Source organism: Martes martes (assembly GCF_963455335.1).
Source record: "Martes martes genome assembly, chromosome: X".
Classification (NCBI taxonomy): domain Eukaryota; kingdom Metazoa; phylum Chordata; class Mammalia; order Carnivora; family Mustelidae; genus Martes; species Martes martes.
The window spans coordinates 107,022,702-107,044,752 of record NC_137897.1 but is presented as its reverse complement, the minus strand read 5'-3'; the positions used below and the strand labels follow the sequence as shown (position 1 = coordinate 107,044,752).

Below are 22,051 nucleotides of genomic sequence, written 5' to 3'. Positions count from 1 at the left end.
AACTGACCAGCCAATAAGTAGAATGTTTGAAGTGACTGAAACCATACGTTGAGACCACCTGATAGACTGTATGTCCCATGTCCGTGGGGGCAGACTCCTTAAGGGCAGGGGTTTGGTTTTGTTCACGGCTGTATCCCCAGCTGTATCCCTGTTACTTTGCAGCTGTCAGTAAGTGATTGTTGGGTGAGCAGGAGCCCCAGTGCTGGGCTGCGAGTAAAGGTTTACTGAATGGAGTTGAGGTGAATCGGACAACATTTGGATTAATGAAACTGATTTCTCTTTGGTTTTCTATTGTGCGAAACACAGGAAAATAGTGTTTGGTTGCTAATTCTGTCCTTGGGGCACGAAGCAGTTAACGAGACCCTGGTCATTCTTTTGCTAGTGATGATCTGGAACAGTTCATGGAAAGTCAAGGTGCATCCAGTCCAGGGATCCTCATTTTAACAACCAGCCTCAGCAAACCGTTCATGCGACTGGAAAAGTACGTTACTCTCTTGCAGGAGTTGGAACGGCACATGGAGGTAAGGGAAGGCAAGGGTATGGGCCTCTGCTCTGAAGGAAGCAGCCGGTCTCCCTCCAGACTAACCTCACTGAGGAATTCAGGAAAAGCCTTGGTTTCCCATTTTACTTGATCCAGTCTTTCGTCCTGCTGGGCTTCTAGCTTCCCTCTTAATGCAGCGAAATAAAAAGGGGACATTCTTTCCCTGCTCCCCCCCCCCCCGAAGGTTTTTTTTATTTTTATTTCTTTATTTTTTCTACTTTTATTCGGGTAGAAATAAAAACTGTGTATGTTTAGGTTGTACAATGTGGTTTTTTTAAGTGTACAGTGGGATGGCTTAATATACATAGAGATTGTGAGATGAATATCACGAGCAAGTTAACTCGCACCTCCATCACCTTATGGAGTCATTAATTTTTTTATGATGAGAACACTTCAGATATACTCTCAGTGAATTTCAAGTACAATACAGCACTATAGACTAGAACCATCGTGCTGTTTGTTAGATCTCCAGAATTTATTCATCTTGCAACCGAAAGGTCCCCATCCTTTACTACTAAATGTTCACGATCATTCTCCCTCCCAGCCTCGGTGCTACTGCTTCTCTCAAGTTGACTTAGGTTTTCCTCCTCTGTAGATGGTGGTTCAGTCAAAAATGACCAAGATCGTCTGCTCTTCTGGTATAGGAACCACCTGATCTGGGGAGATAAACAAAGCAAAACACCAGAAAATATAAATACCACTTTCACTATAGACAGGGATAAATATCTCGATCATTGAGCTTTCTGACTCTGGATTATGCTGGAACGTTCTGGAATTTCCTTAAAGATTCGTAAATGGGTCCAGGATTAGTTTATCTGTCTGTGTATCCGTAGACCAGCATCAACGTTCCCTCACATTCGTGTTTATCAACTTAAGAGTTGATTGGCAACAGCTGTGGCATAGCTATAATCTTTTCTGAATATTAAGATTTGTAGTGAAGCCCGATCATGGAATACTGTTTCAGCAAGAGGCCAGATCCTTTCATTAAAAACCAAGCAACAGGGATAGCTTCTAGAATCATCCTCACGCCATCGAGCATGGATGTTTGAGGTGTGGGTGGGAGAGGAGGGCTCTCTGAGGGAGGCTGCATTTACCCTAGTTGCTCTTCCTGTGTCTGGGGGAAGGTTTTGAGGTTTTAAAGGGTTTGATTATCTTTAAAGAGAAAGGTTGCACGCTGCCGGTCTTGTCAGCATTTGTAAAGATTGAAAGCACGCACTCTGAGCAAAACCACATTCTCAGGTTATTTGACCTGCCGGAAAGCTAGAGGCAGTGGGGAGCTAGTGAGTAAAGCCTGCCGGAATGAAATTTCAGTTAGGGCTTGGGAAGGTGTTGACCTCTGGATGCCTTTCCAAAAGCTAAACCAGTTTGCCGGACCGTTTGAGGTTTGCCCCTCCTTGCTTATCGCAAAAATCCAGAAACCAGTGGCCTCCGTTTCTGTGACAGCTCAATGCTGGAGTACTAATGCACCCTCAGTTTGAGGCGAAGAATCCCCAGGTGCCCTCCCCCCCACCCCCCCGCCCACTGCCTGGGTCTCTGTCTTGGGCTTCCTTGAATTGCAGCCCGTCCACACGCCTGCCTCCATCTGGGCTGCTCACCTGCCTTTGGCTGCGCTCTGCTTCCCACCATCCGCTACCCCGCAGCCTCAGCGCCGGCTCGCCGTGTTGAGCCTGCTGAGGGAAAGTGACGGCATTTTAGGCAGTGAGATGGGATTGATTTTTCTCTACCCACCACTCGGTTCCCACCTCTTACCATGTATTAACAACATGGCCTGATGATGCCTCCCCCACGCCTGACTGCTGATTAGTTTATTATCTAAAGTCTCCGGAACCACATGGACGATGTCGTTGCCAAGTCCATGATGTGCCATCAGCTGTCTTTGTTTCTTGGTCACCTGGTCATTGAAGGCGCTGAGATGCCAAGTGCTGGAGTGATATTTAAATTAGCCTCCAGTAAAATGGACTTCTTTCCTTTGGCTTTTATCGCGCGTGTGGATTCCTGTTACCATTGCGGCGGTGGAGGTACAGGACGGTTCCATCATCCCCTCAGATTTCCTGTTTCCCGGTGGCCACACCCTCCTGCCACCCCCTGACCCCTGACCACGGCTGATCTGTTCTCCTTTAATACTGATTTTACCATGTATTCCTTTACTAGGACACACATCCGGATCACCAGGATATTCTGAAAGCAATCATAGCCTTCAAAACGCTCATGGTAGGCGATGCTCTCACGTTCTCATTCTCCATTTTGTATGCTTTGTTCCTAAAAAAGTGACTTGGGTGGAACGTTTCTTTCCTCATGCAAAGGTCTGTAGAGTGGAAACAATAAGCTTCGGCGACAGTATCGCAGTGATTGCTTCATTTAATTTTGTCTTCCAAAAAATCATGCTTACCTATGAAAGGTTGCCAGGCTGAGGGCATCAAGAGCTCACATTTGAAGTTTCTGCCACATTAAGCATTGCTGTGTAGGTGGGGGGTTTCCTTTTGTCTCTTTGTCTTTACCCCCATGTCGTTCACCTTATGTCTGTGTAGCTTGTCATTCGCTGATCAGCATCGGTACTGGATTCATCTGTCTATGCCAAAAGGTGTGAGTTTTTTCTTTGCATATGAAAAAGAAATCTTGCATCAAATCTAAAAGGAGAAAACCTACTAAGACCCAATTGCTTTATAGAGATTGCTATCGAAGCTACTACCTGTAATCTTACATCTTGAGCCTGATGGTTAATGTCTCCTTGAACTGATTAAAACCACTTGGTGGCATTTTAGGAGAAGAGGTAGAGTTTACTGGGCGATTGATTGGGTTTAGCTTCATTTTTTTAAAGATCTTTTTATTTGTTTGAGAGTGAGCGAGCACAGGCGGGAGGGGCCGAGGGAAGACGAGAGAGAACCTCAAGCAGACTGCACTGAGCATGAAGCCAGACGCGGGACTCGATCTCACGACCCCGAGATCATGACCTGAGCCAAAACCCAGAGCTGGATGCTTAACCAACTGGGCCACCCAGGTGCCCCAAGTTGAGCTTTATTGTAGACATTTCCATGACATTCCAAGTGGTTGGGATCCGTGGTTAGTTAGGATTCTTGCTATAAGCTTGTGATGCGACATTCACCGTCCCCTCATTTTTATTGCTGTCAAAAGATAAGTGCCTGGCGTGACCACAGGTAAACAGCAAGTCGAAAACCAGGATAAGGTATTAGATTAAAATTGCTATTGTCGGGGCGCCTGGGGGGCTCAGGTCACAATCCTGGGGTCCTGGGATCGAGCCCCACATCGGGCTCCCTGCTCAGCGGGAAGCCTGCTTCTCCCTCTCCCACTCCCCCTGCTTGTGTTCGCTTTCTTGCTGTCTCTCTCTCTGTGTCAAATAAACAAATAAAAAATCTTTTAAAAATATTTTTTAAAAAATTGCTGTTGTCACAGGTCGAAAACAGTTACATAACTCAACCGAATCGCATAGCCCACTGAAACCCTTGGCATTTACTACTCCTTTTGTCCCCTTTATTTTGTCCTATGTAAAGAGAATGTAACATTCCTTTTTGAACAAATACTCTTTCTTTCTGACCATTTCCCCAGTACAGATGCTTCAGAAATGTGTGCAGAGTGAACCGATGTCTTCTAGCTTCCACGTAGCTGAAAGGGACAGCAGAGATTTTATAGAAAACACACCCCAAAAAACGATGACATTTATTTGGAAACAGTAACATAACTAACCATATGCTCATTTTCATATTCAACTTGGAATGATACTCTAAGAAATAACTTCACACGTATTCATATCCCACATATTGTTTCCTGGCTTGTATTTCCAGTTTGTATGTGTAAAATTCAGTTGTATCTCTTTTTCACAGTTCTCTCAGGAATGAAAATGAACTTAGTATGTTGCCCCCGCACCAGTCTCCTGCTAGTCCCTAAAGTATAGGGCTGTGCCACAGTAAATGAGATCGCTCGTATACGAAATAAATGCATGGCCCCTGCTACCACACCGTCTTCATCTTTTGGCAGAAGTAGCTCTTCCTCACAAAACATTCGGTTAGAGAGTTAGGATAGTGGATCTTTCTGTCCTGCTGAGGAATAGGGACTCGGTGGAAATCTGAAAGTCCAAAGCTTCATCTCACTTTGGTCTGGATTTTGGTCTGTTTCGTGGGAATTCCTGTTCCATTGTGTTCTCCTTCGGTTCCGTAGGGGCAGTGCCAAGATCTAAGAAAGAGAAAACAGCTGGAGTTGCAGATACTTTCTGAGCCTATCCAGGCCTGGGAAGGAGAGAGTATTAAAACCTTGGGAAACGTGCTGTTTATGTCACAAGTGATGGTGCAGTATGGAACGTGCGAGGTAAGACATTTCAAACCCCAATGCCCTTGCTTCCATCTTTCCTTTTTTTTTTTTTCCCCTTTGATTTGGCCTTCCGTCAAGGTCAAGTGCTTGAACGTTCCAAGAAACCGAGCAGTTCTTCCTTGCCCGGCACTCTGGTAGGTGCTGCGAGAGCTAGGAGGGGGGAAGGCGCGATGATCCCTGCCTTTAGGGAATGTCTTGGAAACAGGTGGACGGGCGCTGCCGCTAGCCACCAGACCCAGGGAGTCGGCGTAGGGCGTGTGATCTTCACGGTGCATTCCACAGACGGTCAGAGGAGGGAGAGAGCAAGCAGACCTTACGGAGCTAGGACCGGAGGAGGAGGGCCCTGAAGAGAAAGGGCGAGGATCCCATAAGGGAGAGGCCGTTCTTAGCTCAGGAGAGAACAGGAGCATGGCCTTGTGCCTAGGTAGGTCAGCGGCGGAGGGGGCGTGCCGGGAGAAGGAAGGAGATGGAGCGAGACGAGAGTCGGCTTTTGAGAGCCCCAGGCATCGGGCAGTAGCCAGTCAGGTCCACCCCGTGGGCCGCGGGGGGCTGCTAGAGGGTCAGGTCGTATAGAAATGCCACGAAGGGGGTGTCGATGATACTTCCTCCAGAGGGGAGGGGGCTAGCCACAGAAGGACCAGCTGGGCTGCGAAGTGAAAAGGACCCCGTCCACCCCGCGAAGGCGGTGGCGGGGAAAATGAAACCGCGGGGAGCAGATCTGGGCCCCGGTTAGGAGGGCAGGTGGAGCGGGAGCAGTGACCCGTGGGCTGGAGATGACAGATGTCCTCTTAGACGCGTTCATTTGCAGGTAACCAGCTGTAGGTCCCCGGGGGGAGTGCTCTTGGAGGCGGCTGTTAGAGCCGCAGAGGAAGGTGGGTGGGCGGGCAGAGCCGGAGGCAGAGGCTTGGATGTCCCTGACAGATGTGCCTTCCAGGAAGCAAACACCCCGAGAGAAGCGCGCAAGGCTGAAGATGGATTAGGTCTTTTAGGAAGGGGGCAGAGTAGGGGAGGGAGGTTGCTTATGTCTCCTGGTATGATTTATCGGGTGTTAGAATCGCCGTTCCTGTCCCGAAACGTGTCGCTATAGCCCCCGACAGGTCTCTGTCAGAGATTCATGACTGGGGGTTAACGAGCCATCTCGTTCAAGACGCAGATACCCTGGGGAGGGCTAATGGGACCGGGAGTCCAACTGTTAGACTTTCGCACCTTTGGGATGAGCCTCTAGGTTGAAGGGAGGAGGAAGGGCCGGACAGAGGGGACTGGGGGGCTGTGTTGTCATGGAAACCCCGGGAGGGAAGGCCGGTGGAAAGCGGTCAGCCAAAGGTTCAGAGGTCAAGGAGTGCGGAGACCAAGAAGAAGCCAGTGGATTTCGCCCGAAGGCAGTTATTGATGACTTCGAGAGGCCGGTGGGGCCCCAGTCGGGGAGGAATCAATGGGGAGAGAAATGAAGGCAGCAAGTGATTTGGCAAGAGAATGGCGAGGCACGGGGCCCTGGCGTACCTGGGAGGTGCTGGAGGTCCGGTTCCAGAGCCCGCCACGAAGCCGGCGGTTCAGGGAAGTGAGTCACATCAAGGCGTCAGTCCCTCGGTGCGTGTGAAAGTTGCCTTTACGCTGTCCTGTCGTTGATTAAGTGTGCAACGGGGTCCCGTCTGAACCCAGCCTGTAGCTTCGTCAGAAACACTCTGTGGCTAAAAAAGGGCTAATCAGGGGTGCCTGGGTGGCTCAGTGGGTTAAGCCTCTGCCTTCGGCTCAGGTCATGATCTCAGGGTCCTGGGATCGAGCCCCACATCGGGCTCTCTGCTCAGCATGGAGCCTGCTTCTCCTTCTCCCTCTGCCTGCCTCTCTGCTTACTTGTGATCTCCATCTGTCAAATAAATAAACAAAATTTAAAAAAAAAAAAAAAAAAAAAAAGGGCTAATCATCCTCGGAGCCTTCCGTCAGTCCTGATCATTGATCACCAGAACAAGCTCGAAATGTGGCAAGAATTACCGGAACGTGACGGAGACACGAAGTGAGCAAACGCTGCGGGGGACAGTGGCGCCTGTAGACTTGGTCCACGCGGGGCTGGCCCAGACCTTAAGTCGTAAAAACCCCAGCATCTGTGAATAGCATGAGGCGGGCCTGTGTGATGAAGAAGGAGCCTCGGGGGCCCGTGAAGGCCTGTCAGGACGAGAGGTGGGCGGATGGTGAAGGCAAAAGGGAAGAAACTAGCTAAGCAGGAGAGGCTGCTAGAAGGAGAAGGAAGAAATGAAGTGTCTATAGAAGGAAACCAGGCAATAGAAAGACGTGAGAGGCTTCAGAGAACTTACTAGAAGACTGAGCCTCGAAGGACTGCCCTGCTCAAGTGCAGGGAAGGAGACAGAGAGAGGCATAAGGATCATTAGAGCTAACACGGCTGGTGTTTTTGCACCTGCTAATCGCCTCTCTGTTTAAGGGGTTCAGAGAAGCCCTCCTGTGTGAAATTTCGTTTTGTGCCATTTTCAATAAGTATTTACTTTTTCACGTTACGTGGGTACGATAGTTCTCTTGTTCTTACCGGTTAAAAGTAAATTTATGAATAAGAATTGAATACACGTGCTAGAGCATAGGAAACTTCCTGTCACCTGAAAGCCCCTTCTGTTTTGCTCCTTTTCAAAGTAAAATCATTTTCATTTTGTGACCCCAGAGCCTCGTGCCTTGGCATGAGCCATGTGACAACTCAGGCGCGCGTACTTGGGAAACCAGCGTGGTTTTTCATATCTCACTGTTACGTAGAGGCAGAAGAGAGATACACCATGGGTTTGTACTCCTTTCAAAGCAAAATCCAACTAGTCTGGTGCCTTGAAGTTGGGTATCTTTTTCAAAAGGTCACCGTTCGTGTTTCACTGCCTCCCACAAGCTCTGTGTTACACAGTAGGGACTCCTGAAATTCTTAACAAATAAAATGTCCAACTTCTGTTGTCCGCTTCGCATGTTTCATTTCACTTTAGGAAAAGGAGGAGCGGTATCTCATGTTATTCTCCAGCGTCCTGATAATGTTATCTGCAAGTCCTCGGATGAGTGGCTTTATCTACCAGGTTAGTAGATTTCATATAAAGCACATAGCGGGATCCAGGATGAAAACAGGTTTCCATCCAGATGCAATATTTCCACTGTGGCGTAAAAAGGTCCAGCCAGAGAACACAGAATGTTCTGACCCTTTGTTGTAATTAAATAGCTTATAAGATCAGATGTTCCTTAGATCAGAAACCTTTATATTGCTGTAATGAGTTTGCTATCTTCAATGTCCACTGCTCTGGTTATGAGCATAACCTGTTCATGTTTAAAAAGAACTCTTAAGTGTGCAACCGGATAAATTCGCAGCAAAGTTTCACGGGCTCATCTCATATCATTACCGCTGGGAAACTATAAAGCAGATTCGGGGTTCTGAGGTACAAGTTGTGAAACTCCTTAGGAAGTTAAACTTCCTTCAGCCTGCTCCCCAAATATGGAGGGCCGTGAGTTACGGTTGCCTGTTTTATCTGTCGTAGCAGTTACTAATTTTCATAAAATTGGACTTTTTTTTTTTTTGGAATCTTTACTTTGTTGACAGATTCTCCTGCAAATGTGTCAGAAAAAAAGTGAGCTGTCTGTAAATCCCCACCGTATGGTTTTGGGCGTTTTAGCAAAACACAACCCACATTTCCCCCTTGCTTCCTTGTCTAATGAAAACTGAAAGCAGGGAAACACACTATCTATTGACAGGACAGAGAAATCTGTCTAGCCGTCATTCAGCAGTGATTCTTGAGAGGGTCACAAAAATCTAATACACATAAGCAGAGATGCATATAACCACAGACTTAATGGGAATGTTCTTTTCTCGATAGGGAAAAATACCAGTAACGGGAATGGTAGTGACTAGATTAGATGAAATCGAAGGGAATGACAACACATTTGAAATCACAGGTAGGTAATTTTCTCTTTTTTTTCAAGTAGCTACTTGAAATCCTTTTTGGGACGAAATGGGATTTGAGTAAATTAATGTCATTATTTTCTGTGATAAGCCTCTGAGTGAGCTTTACCTGGGCAAGGCAGAGTATAATTAGGGCCCAGCGATGGAACACAGCCTCCTGGTCATTTGGAAACCTCGGCTTTGCCATTAGTTTCAATCTCTTCTTTCATAAGAGCTTCTTGTTAGAACTCAAATAACAAAATGGACTGACATAAAAACACGAACTGAGGAGAATGCCAAGCCTGACCTTTTGGCCTGTGGTGCCTTTTTGCCAGGTCTGTGTGATTTCCACGTGACAGAGGTATTATTATTATTTTTTTTTGTATGGACTTGGCACAGTGGCTGACACTGGGATAATGGCCCCAGGCCTTACCCCCTTCTTCCCCAGGAGGGAGCCTGAGATTAGATGTTGGTCGCATTTCAACTTTGAATAGTGGGTGAGGCAGTCCAGAATTCTCACGGCGGGCTGAGATGGGCCCTGGCCTTCAATTTTTGCCCCGTGAGTTTGAAGTTTTGCACTCCTTTCCTCTGATTCTGTAAGCAGTAGAAGTCAGGGACAGTGTCAGAAATCAGATACAGATACTTAATTTCCTGACCTCATGAACTGTTCCTCCTGACACAGAAGCTTCCACAGGGTTATTCTCCAGGCGCGAGTCTTAGTTGCATTGAGTCTGTTTATGGAGGAGGCGAGCTCAGGCTTCTCGCCTCTCGTTTCCAAATGCTCCCCATTGGACGATGCAGGTAACGTAGAGAGAATCGTCATCCACTGCAACAGCAGTCAGGACTTCCAGGAGTGGCTGGAGCAGCTGTGCAGACTCATCCGGGGACCTGCCTCCTGCAGCTCGTTATCCAAAACATCATCGTCATCTTGCAGCGCCCATTCCGTAAGTGGCCCACTCGTGCTGTCTGGGGGTTGTTGAGGCTCTTGTCAGACCTGCCTGCAGAGGACTTATGAGAAGTAGCGAGCATGCCCTAAGACTTCGGCTTGTCTATGTCTGTAGGTTTCGAAGTACAATAAAACCTCATGAATTCCGATGGCTGCTTTTGGACAAGGGTCCATCCAAGTTAAGACAGAGGTGTACCTAGAGGTGTGCACTTCTGTTTGATGGTCCTAAGGTTCTCCCCACCCCTCCAAATCTCATTGATGCCACCACATTCACTAGGTCACCTTCAAGGGTAAACTTCCAGCGTTGCCTTCGTCCGCGTTATCATGAATTTGGACTTCCTGGAATTGGAATCGATGAGATTTTACCGTACTTGTTAAGTGGGAGCGAAGATTGCTGTGTTCTCTGTTAACACTCATACCGGCCATGCCAAAACTCCAGTCTCAAGCCCCGCGTGTTGCGGTGGGAAGAACGAGGGCTTTGGCATCGGACCTGAGTTCAAATCTTGGCTTTGTCGGTCGCCAGCTAGTTTCTTTGCTTTGCTGATGTTTGTCTTCAGTTGTTCCGGTGAAATAACCTATTTCGGCACCTAGTCGAGCGCCCAACGCGTGACTGAACCCATTCGAGGTTGACTCCGCTTTCCTCTCTCCTAAAGGAAAGCCACCCCTGGCTTGAGTGAAATTCCAGCAGAGAGAGGGAAGACAGGATCATAGGATGTTGAGTCAGTGGGGCGCTGTTGCTCAGAGACCCCCGTAAGCTGGACTGGAAAGTGCCAGTTCTCAAACGGGACGCTTTTGTTTTCCCTCCTGTGACTTTGCTGATCCAATGACACTGTGGCCGTTCTCTCGCCATGTTGGCCCAAGGTCGGGTTCAGATGGCAGATTGCCAACATCTCATCAGACATTTTCCCAGTCTTTTAGCTCTACTGGACAGCCCCGAGGACCCCTGGAACCTCGTCAGGTTGTAAAGCCGTGGAGTTTAAGTTGTCTGCGACCTGCTCCTCCACTTAGACCGTCAGCAGCACTAGGTTATAAAGAGGTAATGTTCGCTACCTATGGTATAAAATGCTTCTGACAAGCTCATTTCCTAGCTCATTACAAAGAGTTCTGTGGGAATGTGCTAGAATTTATGCTAGGGCATACACGTCCATCACTTGGGAATTGTCAGACTCGGGGATTTCTTATTTATCAACTATCTGCGGGGTTTGTGTGCACTGCCTGAATTCCCGGGTCCCCTCCCAGAGTGCCTCTGGTTCACCTTTCTCATGGTCCGACAAGTGTATACACTTGTCGCTTCACTGGACTTGAATTTCCACCCAAGCAGACCCAGTTCTACACTTGGGATCATTCTGATCTGTTAAGCCAAACCGGGAAAGTCTTATGGGACCAGGCCCTGGGTCTGAACTATGAGGGGCTGGACTTTTTGCTGCAGTTGGGAGGGGGAAAGAATTCAATGGAAAGAATGTCCTTTAAGCAGAAGCTTCTAGGCAATAACCTAGGAGGGCATTGGATATTTGGGTAGTGTGGGGACTTCAAGGTTCTGTGTTTTCCTGAAAGTTGCAGTCAGGAAGTGTCAGTCACTGGCCTCTGTGGCCATGTGGACCATTACTTTTTCCATCCACAGTGTTTTTTATTACTTTTCCCCCCTAAGCTGTTTCTCATTATTCCAGCTTTCAGTAAAGAGCCTCGTTTATTAGGAAGTGTTCTTTACCCAGGTCTTACCAAGTGAAGGTTTAAGTCCGTGAGGGTTATGAGGCGCATCTTGGAATTAGGGGGCAAAGACAGCATATATTTCTATACCGAACGTGTGTTTCGATGCATGACATGGATTCAGCTCAATTTTATCTTTGTCTCCATCTCAAACACTGTGCTGCTATTCTGATTAATTGTTGCCTCCAACTCCAAGTGCAGTAAAAATAAAACAATCTTTGGACACTGGAGGATTTTTTTGATCATTTCAACTGGGCACGACAGGAGAAAGCTAAGTCCTTATTACCTACCTCTATTCAGAATTGGGCCAGGAAACAGTCCCACAGGTTTGCTTTGGAAATTGACCCGTGATACCCGCAAGCATCCAGTTTTCTTCTCCGATTACATAAACCAGGAGGGCCACTTCATAGTTACGTGGGTCCCCTTTTTAGCGATGGCTATTTTGTAATTGTCAGTCACTAAGTTCAAGTGCAGGTGAGCCTTGAAGGGTTAAGTTGACTTAATCCTGCTCAGAACTAATCCTAAGGCATGATCATGTCGTTTCCGCTGGGAGAAGAGAGTTATTAATACATCCTTACTACGTAGTGTGTATTTCGGTTACTTTCAGTATTTGTTACTCTGCACGGAACTGTATTCCTTGGGCTTTTTGCATGGTGATATTTGCATCTGAGACTAATGTGGGAAACGTGATGATATTCTCTCTGTGTAACTGATGATGACACTAACATTTCAAATGTTGTTTTAGAATTGTTGATAAATGGATTTGGTCATTATAACCATCGACCTCTCACGCTCATCTTCTCTTTCTTTACATATTCATTTTAGAGGATGTCTTATATCTTAAAGGTAAGGGTAGAACGATATCTTTGGCTTACAGTGACGTTATAATGCTGTACTGTAACCTTTGATGAATGAAGCTTTCCTTTATGCTTGTTTTGTCCCTTGTTCTGATTGGTGGCTAAAATATGAAGATGCAAATCTGACATGTAAGTACTTTCTTCAAAAAAGCAGGCTCTTGGGAAATATGTTTGAAAACAACGTCTTAGACGCCCTAAAAAGGCCTGTTTTCCTTGTGTGCGTGTATGTGTTTTAATGCTCTTTTTCCTGTTATTTTTGTCACATGCGAGTTTTCCATGGCTGTCTGTTTTCAAGCCTGAGTGGGTCACTGTGGCTGAGTGGAAAAAATTAAACTCTTGTTCCATATATTTTAAGGTACTAATTATTATCCACACATCACGTAGATGCATCACATGTGAGATTGGGAGAAGAATGGTCGCCATTCTAATCCATTTACTTGGTTACGGGCACTGGTTATTCAGACGGCAAAGGCAAACTCAATAATTTGTGGCTCTTTCATCTCCTAATTAAAAATATGGCTTTAGGGGTGCCTGGGTGGCTCAGTGGGTTAAAGCCTCTGCCTTCAGCTCAGGTCCTGATCCCAGGGTCCTGGGATCGAGCCCCACATCGGGCTCTCTGCTCAGCGGGGAGCCTGCTTCCCCCTCTCTCTCTGCCTGCCTCTCTGTCTGCTTGTGATCTCTGTCTGTCAAATAAATAAATAAAATCTTTAAAAACAAAAAAAAACTACGGCTTTAGATATGTATATCTAACCTTGGGTCTGCACCTGTGACTGCCGACCCTGAGTTATTTAGGCAGAGAGCCCTCATTTGGCTCTTCTCTCCGACTTCGGGGAAAGTATTTAGTCCCTCTGCCTTGATTTTCCCATCTGACAAATGGAAATTAATATTCTTCTTTGGGGGACTGTTGCTAGGGAAAATGTATTTATACCACTTTGAAGCTCTTTGAAAAGCAGTGTGTACTATAGTTGTTATTCAGTTCCCTTAAAACTGTATCAGTGAGGACCCTAAACCAAGTTAGGAATACGGTTATTTCCCTAGGATTGACACCCACTACTTTGTCTACAGATGGGCACCTGTCCCTCTGGCAATCGAGAGGACAGTGTCATTGCCTCTGTTTTATGTTACCTTTTAGAGCTTATTGGAACCATTTAATGTGTGCATTATTAAATTTAGATGCACTCTGGAGACCGTCAAAATAAGAGAGAGCCATTCGGTTTAATTTCACTTGCTCTTTTTCATTTGTTTTTGGGGGGAGAATTCTAATTCATAAAGAAACCTCCGTCCTTACAGGAGTCTAGTAAAAGCCCCAAAACGATGAAGAAGTTTCTTCACAAAAGAAAGACGGAAAGAAAGCCATCGGAGGAGGAATACGTGATTCGGAAAAGTACGTGTTTTATACCTTTTGACAGTCAGTTACGGATAAGCTAGCAGAAGAATTTTGTTGAGGGCAGATGATCAGAGCAGTTTGTCCTCTGTATCACCTGTTACACAAAGAAAAATGTGCGCGTTCTCAGGTTCGGTCACCTCTAAGCTTTCTGAACGAGCTGCCTCCCACTGCATTTCATTGATGTGAGCCAGACAGCCTCCCTATGACCTTCACCTTGGAGATTTCATCCCGCCTGGATGGGAACCACTAAAGGGCCCCATTTGCTATGGATACATCCCCCCCCCCTTATTTTCTGATGCCCAAGACGTTTTCCCCTGCTGAGACACACTAAATAGACCTGAAGGCCGAAATCCTTCTGGAAGTTAAATGCTCAGTGACGTTCCCAGTTCGCCAAGGAATCAGCCTGCTGCCGCGTAGAAGCGGCTTGATTCTGAGGCGGACTGCGCAGTCGGTCGACCGGTCCCTATGTGCGCATTTGCCTTGATCCCGGGGACCGAGGTACTCCGGGACATGCGTGAAGGAGTAAGTGATGCATCGCAAAGGGCGTCTCAGCCAAAAATACACTCTGGAGAAATCTTTGCCACACTCCAGCTTCTGCATGGCCCAGCCCGCCCCCGGGGAGTGCGCATCAGCCCTCTGGCAGGGTTCTGCGCACCCCCCCCCAAAGTCCCTTCAAGAAGAGTTGCAGGGGGAGGGGGAGGAAGGGAGAATCAATGACTCTGCTGGCTGGTTGGAAAAAATGGGCGAGGTCTGTGCGGGAAAGCTTCCTAGAGAAGGGAAGCCTGGCAATGTGGAGGAGAGGCAGGTTGTGGTGTGTGTCAGGGGAGAACCGAGGCTAGGGCCATGCCCGGTGCTGTCATCGTGGCCCCTAGGAGTCTAGTAAAAACCCCCAAATGATGAAGTCTCCTCAGAAGAGAAAAATGGAAAGAGAGCCACCAGAGGAGGCTTTCCGGGCGGGGGGCAGCGGGGGACCCGGTCCCCAGCAGCTGAGCACGTGGCGTCCTTTTGAGGTTCTAGAGACGGATCTCTCTCTGCCAAGTCCTTACCCCTTAAATCCCCCAGGTACCGCTGCTCTGGAAGAAGATGCGCAGATCCTTAGGGTGATCGAAGCCTACTGCGCCAGTGCGAACTTTCAGCCAGGCCACGGCTCAAGTAGGTGCCCCCCGAACCACTTTCTCTTCTGACTGCTCAGCGCCTCTTTGCAAAAAAAAAAAAAAAGAGAGAGAGAGAAAAGCAGGTGACCTGGTGCAGAATTGCATCTTTCCGATAAGGTGCTTTGAGCTGCCAGGCGGTTTGTTTACCCGCGGCTTCTTTTCACCCAGAGAGAAAGACAGATGCAAGAGTAAAAAAGTTGGAGGTGATAGAAACGAAAAAAAAAAAAAATTTTTTTTTTTTTTTCAAAAAGTCCTTCTCCTTTGAAGTACACAGATACCTTCAGCAGCACTAGTTAGGAATTAAAGAGCCCAGAGAGTTCCTGTGTCTGTGAACTGATGCTAATCTCTTCTCATAGGCAGATTTGGAAAGGAAGTCACAATACTATCTTTGATCAGTTGCATATTTAAGCGAACAGAACAGCGCTTCACCCATCTCAGGTTTCAGAGTTGCTCTGAAAATCTGGAAATGTGGCTGCGTGGGAATGTGGCTGTGTTGGGAATGTCCGCAGTTTACAGGGAGCTGTCAGGGAAGGGTACAAGGGTACCGCCCCCCAGCCTCCCAGCACCTTTCAGGCTACATGCTGAAAGCGAGATGAGGTTTCCTGATTGATCCTTCAGCTTTTTGAAAAACCAGGTCGCTTCGGTTCTGTCTTGTCTTCCGTGATTATAGACATTCAGGAGACCTGGTGTGAGGTGTTTTGATCTGCAGAAGTGAGTTCTCCGTAACTCTCCCTGTTGGACAGCTACTGACCAATCACTTGGGTGGGGGTGGGGATGGCTTGGGTGGATGGCCTTGACCCATGCCTTCGAAGTAATGTGTCCCCCAGGGCTGGCACGAGGAGAACATTTGATGTCACACTTGACACGTTTGACCATGAGGAGAGGACTGCCCTATGTTCCGCTTCACAGACAGATCCTGGCTGTGGCTTTAGGCACACCCAGCTCTGAGAAGAAGTTTCGAGGAGGCAGGAAAGGAAAGTGAGAGCAGTTTGGGGCGTGAAAACTAGGAGAGAGAGGGTGACAGGGAGACACCAGAAGAAGCATCCCTCGTGCAAAACATGACCTCATCTGCTCCCCGAACCCATACTCTTCACGTCAACAGCGTCCGCCGATCTGTAGGAGGCATAGGCAGGTGTTCTGGTCTCAAGAGTCCCATTTCCGCCCCTCCTGCCCAGCCTTCCCCTGGGACTTGGCCATGTCTAGCATCATGGCGGCCCCCCATCCTCTGTCCGTCTCCAGCTGGAAGTCCCGTTTCCCAGGAACTCACTGCTGTTATTTCCCGCCACATTTAACCAGTCAGTCAGTCAGTCTGCTGCCTACTTAGTAAACACCTGTGGAGTGCCGGACCCTGTGGAAGGCAGAGACACCACCACCTCAGCAAGGGGGAGGCAATGAGCACACACAACGTGAAGGCTGAAGGTTAAGGGCTCGAGCTCCAAAAGGAAGACTCCAGAAGTGAGGGGGACGTTGGAGGTGCAGGAGAGCTCTTTGGTCCGGTCCCTTGTCTGTTCTGTCACCTCTTCCATCTCTAGACCCATAAAGATGCCCACGTCTTTGTGCGATGTGGTAACGCCCAACCCCCACACTGCCCTTGACCGAAATGGACTTCACTCACAAAATACCCCCCACCCTGGCCAAAATCGAATCAATGATTTGTCTGTTTTCTCATGTCAGGAAGATTTTAGTCAGCAAGTGTTGGATGACTGCTCTGTGGGTACAAGGCAGCAACGTGCCGTCAACAAAGACCCCTCAGGGACAATAGCAGAAAGGGCCAACACCTAGAGTAGTCTCGGGTAACTCTCCCCTTTCTCCCTCTCGCAACCCTTGTCTTCGTAGGTGCTCGCAAAGATTCCCTCCCACAAGTCTTACTCCCCGAGGAGGAGAAACTCATCATTGAAGAAACCAGGAGCAATGGCCAGACTATCATCGAAGAAAAGTGAGTAGAGCGGGCTACATTTTCTGATTTGTCTGGGGGCTGGAAAGAAGGTTCTGGCAGGGTAGTGCATCTGTGGCAAAGCCCGCACTGAAGGACAGTTCCTCCTTCTCCAGGAGTATAGCCGTTTTTGCTCTCACGCCGCTGGGAACTATGGGAGGGCTGCCCTCCAACAAGGGGAAGGAGGAACGGGAAGCAGAGTGGGTGGAACTTTCTGGGCCCAGCTCCCCCGTACAGTAAAGTGCTTCAGAGTATTCAAGAATAGCATTCCAGGGTCCAGATGGCCCTGGGGAAGGCTACAGCACTACTTCTCCTGGCCAGAGGGTTGCTTCTCCCACTTACGGAGTCAAACCCTGGACGTTCACATACTTGACCTATTTAGAATCCTCCAGAACCCCAGTGAGATAAGCATTACTTTCACCACTTCTATTGAGGTTGAGGCACAGGGAAATGACGTTCCTAGTCTACCTTTGCACACTAGTGAGGGTGACCTAATGGGGGAAAATCAGGTTAAGTACCTTTGGGCTCATAAAATAAACACAAAGTAGCCAAATAATTCATTTCTTTAAACTTGAGTCATTTCTGAAGTCAGGCCTAAATTTGCATAGGACAGCATATTTTCAAAGTGCTCGACATCGTCAATGTGTTTTTCCATCTGGTGTATGAAGTGATGTGGCAAAATGGTAAAGCACTTGGGCTCAAGAGAACAGCCCTGGTTCAAGTCCAAATTCTGCATCGCGTTAGCTGTGTGACCTGGGACCAGCCTCTTTAACTGCTTCATGCCTCGGTTTCCACATCCATAAGTGGGTATGATGGTAATACTTTAAGGTTTGTTGTGGGGCTAAATGGAAGAATAAGTATAAAAGCTGGCCCATTGTCATCACTCAGTAAATGATAACGGTTGTAATAACATTGTTATGATAGCTATATTAATCCCCCCAGCAATTTTGTGTGGCTTGCGGGAAATGTGGTATTATCCCCATTTTGTATGTAAAGAAAGTAAGACAAGGAGAGGAGGAGAAAGAAACTGGTTACCCAGGGCTGGAGGACTGGTAAGTGGTAGGATCAGAACTGGAACCCAGATCTCCAGAGTTCTTGTCCAGGGAGAGAGCCATCTGGGAAGTAAATGTCCCATGACTCAGCCAGGGCACTTCATCCTCTTTTAAGACAGGTGGGATCTTCCAGAAATAATGCCCCTGACTTTGTGTCATGCAGGGTCGTGTAGAGTCGGAGAGGTGAGAACAGCAGTGCCATCACACAGATATTGTAAGATAGGCAGGGTCTCAACACCCCGCATTATATGTTAGGTGATGTTCATTCCTGCCCCAAAGAAAGAATTAGAACCTTATATGAGCCCTGGTCTCTCTTTCTTTGTACTCCCTCAAGCTGGGAAGCAAGAGGCCGAGGAGGAGGGCAATATAGGAAAGGTGCCAGGACATGGCATTCGAATGACCATGTGTGCTGGCAGTTGTTTGCCCATAAAAATGGGGACCACGACGATGGTTCGTAGCAGTCTCTCTCTCTCTCCCGACCAGCTAGAAAGTCCACTGCTTTTCAGGATCTGTAGTTCTTGAAAGCTGCTTTTATGGTTGAGTTTTACTTAACAGCATTTCAGTGCCAGCTCTTAATCTCTGAACTTTATGTTGTAGGAGTCTGGTTGACACTGTGTATGCCTTGAAGGATGAGGTCAAAGAACTGAAACAGGTAATGAAATAGAATAGTCGTTTTCTCGGGTCATATAACAGGAACAAGGTGGTGAGGTGGGGATTTTTCTTGTGTCTTCAAGGTAGGTTTTGTTGATTTTACCGCATGGTCTTGACTTCAAATTTCTCAGGATTGCTCATATACCTATTTAGCGGTTTGCAATAGGGTCCCATACTTAGTGATGGCTTTCCTGTGCTCTGACATCTGTAAGCAGAACGTTAACAAAGATAAGACATTCGCGAGTGCGTGAGTATAAGGAGAACCGAGTATAAGGAGTATAAGGATTGAAGATGATGCTTCTTACATGGGTCTCTGATTTGACAGGGTGGTGCCCTTCATGGAGATCAGGAGCCACAGGAGGAAGAGAAGGTTGGGGTGACGGTAGAGACAGAGTTCACTTTAGGACATAATGAGTTTGAGGTGCTTGTATATATCAAGTTGATACTGGGGGACTGTGGACCTAGTGCTCGTGGGATGAGATGAGGTCAAGTGTCGAAGAGACGTGCGAGGCCCCTGAGTTGAGTAGAAGGAGAAGAGACACTAAGTGAAAAGAGAGCTGAGCTGGAAGAGGGCCTGGAGGCTTACACTGCAGGCCAGAAGAATGCAAAGGGTCAGAGAGGGGTCAGAGAAGCAGGGGGCTGTCCTGTCTTAGAAGCTGAGGGAAAGGAGCCTGAGGAAGGGATGTACAGTCAGTGGTGAAGGCTGCTAAGAAGATGAGCAGGAGGAGCCCTGGGAAGGGCGCCCTTGGTTGGGGAATTAACAAGTCTTTTGCCATCATAGGAAAATAAAAGAATGAAGCAGTGCCTGGAAGAAGAATTGAAATCAAGAAGGGACCTAGAAAAGCTGGTGCGGAGGCTGTTGAAGCAGACTGATGAGTGTATTCGGGCCGAGTCCAGTAGCAAGACCTCCGTTCTTCCGTAACCATCACTGTGCAGCTGGGCACCTGTGCCTCTGGGGCATCTAGAAATGTCCAGCTGAATGATTTGTTTGCTCACTTCCTTGGTTTTTATTTTGTATCTGAGTCAGTCCTTCTCTCTCGCTCTCTCTTGCTCTCTCTGTTTGCTTGAGTGTTTGTTGTAGTTTGGTTATTGGTTGGTTATTTTCTTTTTGACCGGGGTAAAAGCGAGATGTGGTGGTGGAAATCTCCCCAGAGTCTTTTCCACTCAATAAGAAAAGGAAAACGAGGACAGGCGAATGATTTACATGGTCTTCAGATGGCCTTCAATTTATAGTGCCTCTTCACCAGCCATTACTTGCCCCCACACCCCGCTCCGTCATTCTTTTGGGGCTGGCTGCCATATCAGAGTGGCTGGCCATGGCTTAGTAAATGTGAACTTGACTTTTCCTCTCATGCTTTCTTGTATCTGGAAGCCACTCAGTACCCAATTTAAGGAGGGCAAAGCTCCTTGAGCTATGACTAGGGTAGGGTCGTTTGCCCAGTGACCCAGCCATCCTGCCCCCACTATCATGTGCCACCCTCAATGCACACTTTTTTTTAAATTACTGCCCTGTGTTGTCTTTAAGGCCAAGAAAACAGTAGCATCCTTATTCCTTTTGTGTGGGTTTACATTTTAACTCTATGGGGCAGAAGCCCCGGTCACCCTTGCCAACACCAGACCCATTAGCAAATTGCAGTAGACAATCTTGCCCATCTGCCGCAGAGTTGACCATCCCCGCCCAGTGCATGATAGTTTTTGCCCCTCACTGTCTGCCTCGTGTGTAAGTTTTCTACTTCCCCAGTACTTTTCAGCCAACCGTGTGAAGCGGTGTGTAAACTCGTACATGTGCACTTTGCCTACTTTTTGAAAATATAGACCGTGAGCAGTTACTTCATCTACATGGCATATTCAACTTGTGAATCTCTCATCCTACAAAACAATCCGCATTGAGGAGATAGCGTGCCCTAGTAGACTGCTTTAGTTCACTTTATTGCTCTCCCAGGTATGCAGTGCGAAGCTGTAATATTCTTCAGCCTCTTTGACTAGGACTTGAAGCATTATCTGCAGAAATGTGCTGTTGGTCAAGTTTGTATATCCAGAAAGGAAGGACCCCCCCCCCCACCGCCCATCCCCCTACCCCCGGCATGGTTGCTGGTGAAGCTCCACGTTTGGAACTGGGCTGCTAACATTGCTCGTTGACTCCAACAGTCCCCTTTGTGAGTGTCTCCAAATTTAGAACAGTGGTAAACCAGGTTTAGAAGAGGGTCCCAGAAGAGCAGAACACATCCAAATCGGCACAAATGGAAGTCGGCACGAGGCTCCAGGACAGAGCAGTGCAACCCACCGCCTCCTCTCCCCAAGACAGGTGCAGTCGGGCAGATGGGGCAGATCACTGGAAAGAGAGGCAAAGGGCCCATGGACTGGTCAAGGTCGCCTTCCAGATATATTTGGTGGGTGCTTCTAAATGTGGGTTTTGCCAGTGGCGTTTAGAAACCACACTTGAAGCTTGAATCCCCCAGCTCGCTAAGCTCTTTTTCTTTCTAGTACTGGGGGGGGGGGGGGCGGGTCTCAAGTTCCCATAGCTCCGTGGTACAGGGCTTTTGACTGCTTGCCACACGGCAGAGATGACACCATCCGCAGGAAGGAGACGGTCCCGGCAGACCGCCATCAGCCAACCGCATGCAGCCATCTTCGGAATGAAGAGTGAAGATTTCTAGAAATGGCCGCTGTTCTGTTTTTAAGCCCAGCAGCTTAGATACACCGTCCTCCACCTAAAAATGAACAACCACCACGCAGACCTGAGCATCTGCCCCACCTGTGGTTAATGAATGGCTTGCAGTAAATGCGCCAGCTATATCCGTAGGGAACGTTTTCGTGATTACAAAATACTTTAGCTGATAAGGTATAGGATCGCTTACAATATCGAAAGGTCTTTATTTTAAAGTGACGTGTACATATGCATGTTTCTGGAACTGGGCCCTTCGGAAGAGAGGCCCTCGGTACTGTGGGTAGTGAAGCTCCGCGCTCAACGTTAAGCAGTCCTACACAGGAAACAAAGCCATGTTCACCCGAGACCAGTGTCTCCATAGGTGTGTTGTTTACAATACTCTGTAAGTGGGTTCCTGTCACCCTGTAATTAAACCGCTGCCCTTAGAGGCTTTTTAGTTCCTCTTCCGTCATGTCCCTTCTTACACAAGCTCAGATTTTCTAACTTGTTTTTATTTTGAAGACTTTTAAAATGGACCTTTTCAATAAATAAGAATAACAGTGCTTTATAACCCAAGTCCTGTGTTTTTCTTCTCTTCTCTTTTTCTCTTCCCTTCCCTTCCCTTTCCCTTTCCTACTTTGCTAGCCGGTGTGCAGAAAGATTTCTCACGGGGTGGCAGCTTCCTCCCCCATGTACTCATGAGCTCTCTGCTGTCATCGGGTCCCCTGGCAGGTGCACTTGCTCCCCACTTTACAGAGATAACCCATGTCAAGAGATAGAACCTTCCTTAACTTCTCCACTCCTCTCCTTCTGGTCCCAACCTATGAACTGTTCGCACACCATTTTCCATCCACTATCAGGATTTTGTCAGCCAGCGATAGCCTACATTTTGACCACAGTTGAAATGTTGGTGTCAGCTGTCAAGATGAAAATATTTGCTCCA

At 47.7% G+C, this 22,051-nt stretch overlaps 1 protein-coding gene across 2 annotated transcripts in view; it reads left to right on the top strand.

Annotated features, from left to right (window-relative positions):
* The window catches only part of ARHGEF6 (Rac/Cdc42 guanine nucleotide exchange factor 6), a 101,782-nt gene extending 80,100 nt beyond the window's left edge, over window positions 1–21,682 (top strand). The window contains exons 11-23 of one of the 2 annotated variants that reach the window (XM_080795841.1): window positions 383–521; window positions 2,693–2,752; window positions 4,715–4,861; window positions 7,834–7,920; window positions 8,710–8,788; window positions 9,576–9,718; window positions 10,631–10,756; window positions 12,253–12,273; window positions 13,575–13,668; window positions 14,734–14,823; window positions 16,662–16,761; window positions 18,408–18,462; window positions 19,243–21,682. In XM_080795841.1, coding sequence (XP_080651967.1) covers window positions 383–521; window positions 2,693–2,752; window positions 4,715–4,861; window positions 7,834–7,920; window positions 8,710–8,788; window positions 9,576–9,718; window positions 10,631–10,756; window positions 12,253–12,273; window positions 13,575–13,668; window positions 14,734–14,823; window positions 16,662–16,761; window positions 18,408–18,462; window positions 19,243–19,383 — 1,282 coding nt within the window. In that variant the 3' untranslated portion in view covers window positions 19,384–21,682. The remainder of the gene's footprint in view (window positions 1–382; window positions 522–2,692; window positions 2,753–4,714; window positions 4,862–7,833; window positions 7,921–8,709; window positions 8,789–9,575; window positions 9,719–10,630; window positions 10,757–12,252; window positions 12,274–13,574; window positions 13,669–14,733; window positions 14,824–16,661; window positions 16,762–18,407; window positions 18,463–19,242) is intronic. The other variant, XM_080795842.1, reaches the window with a different exon arrangement.
* Window positions 21,683–22,051: the final 369 nt, after the last annotated feature.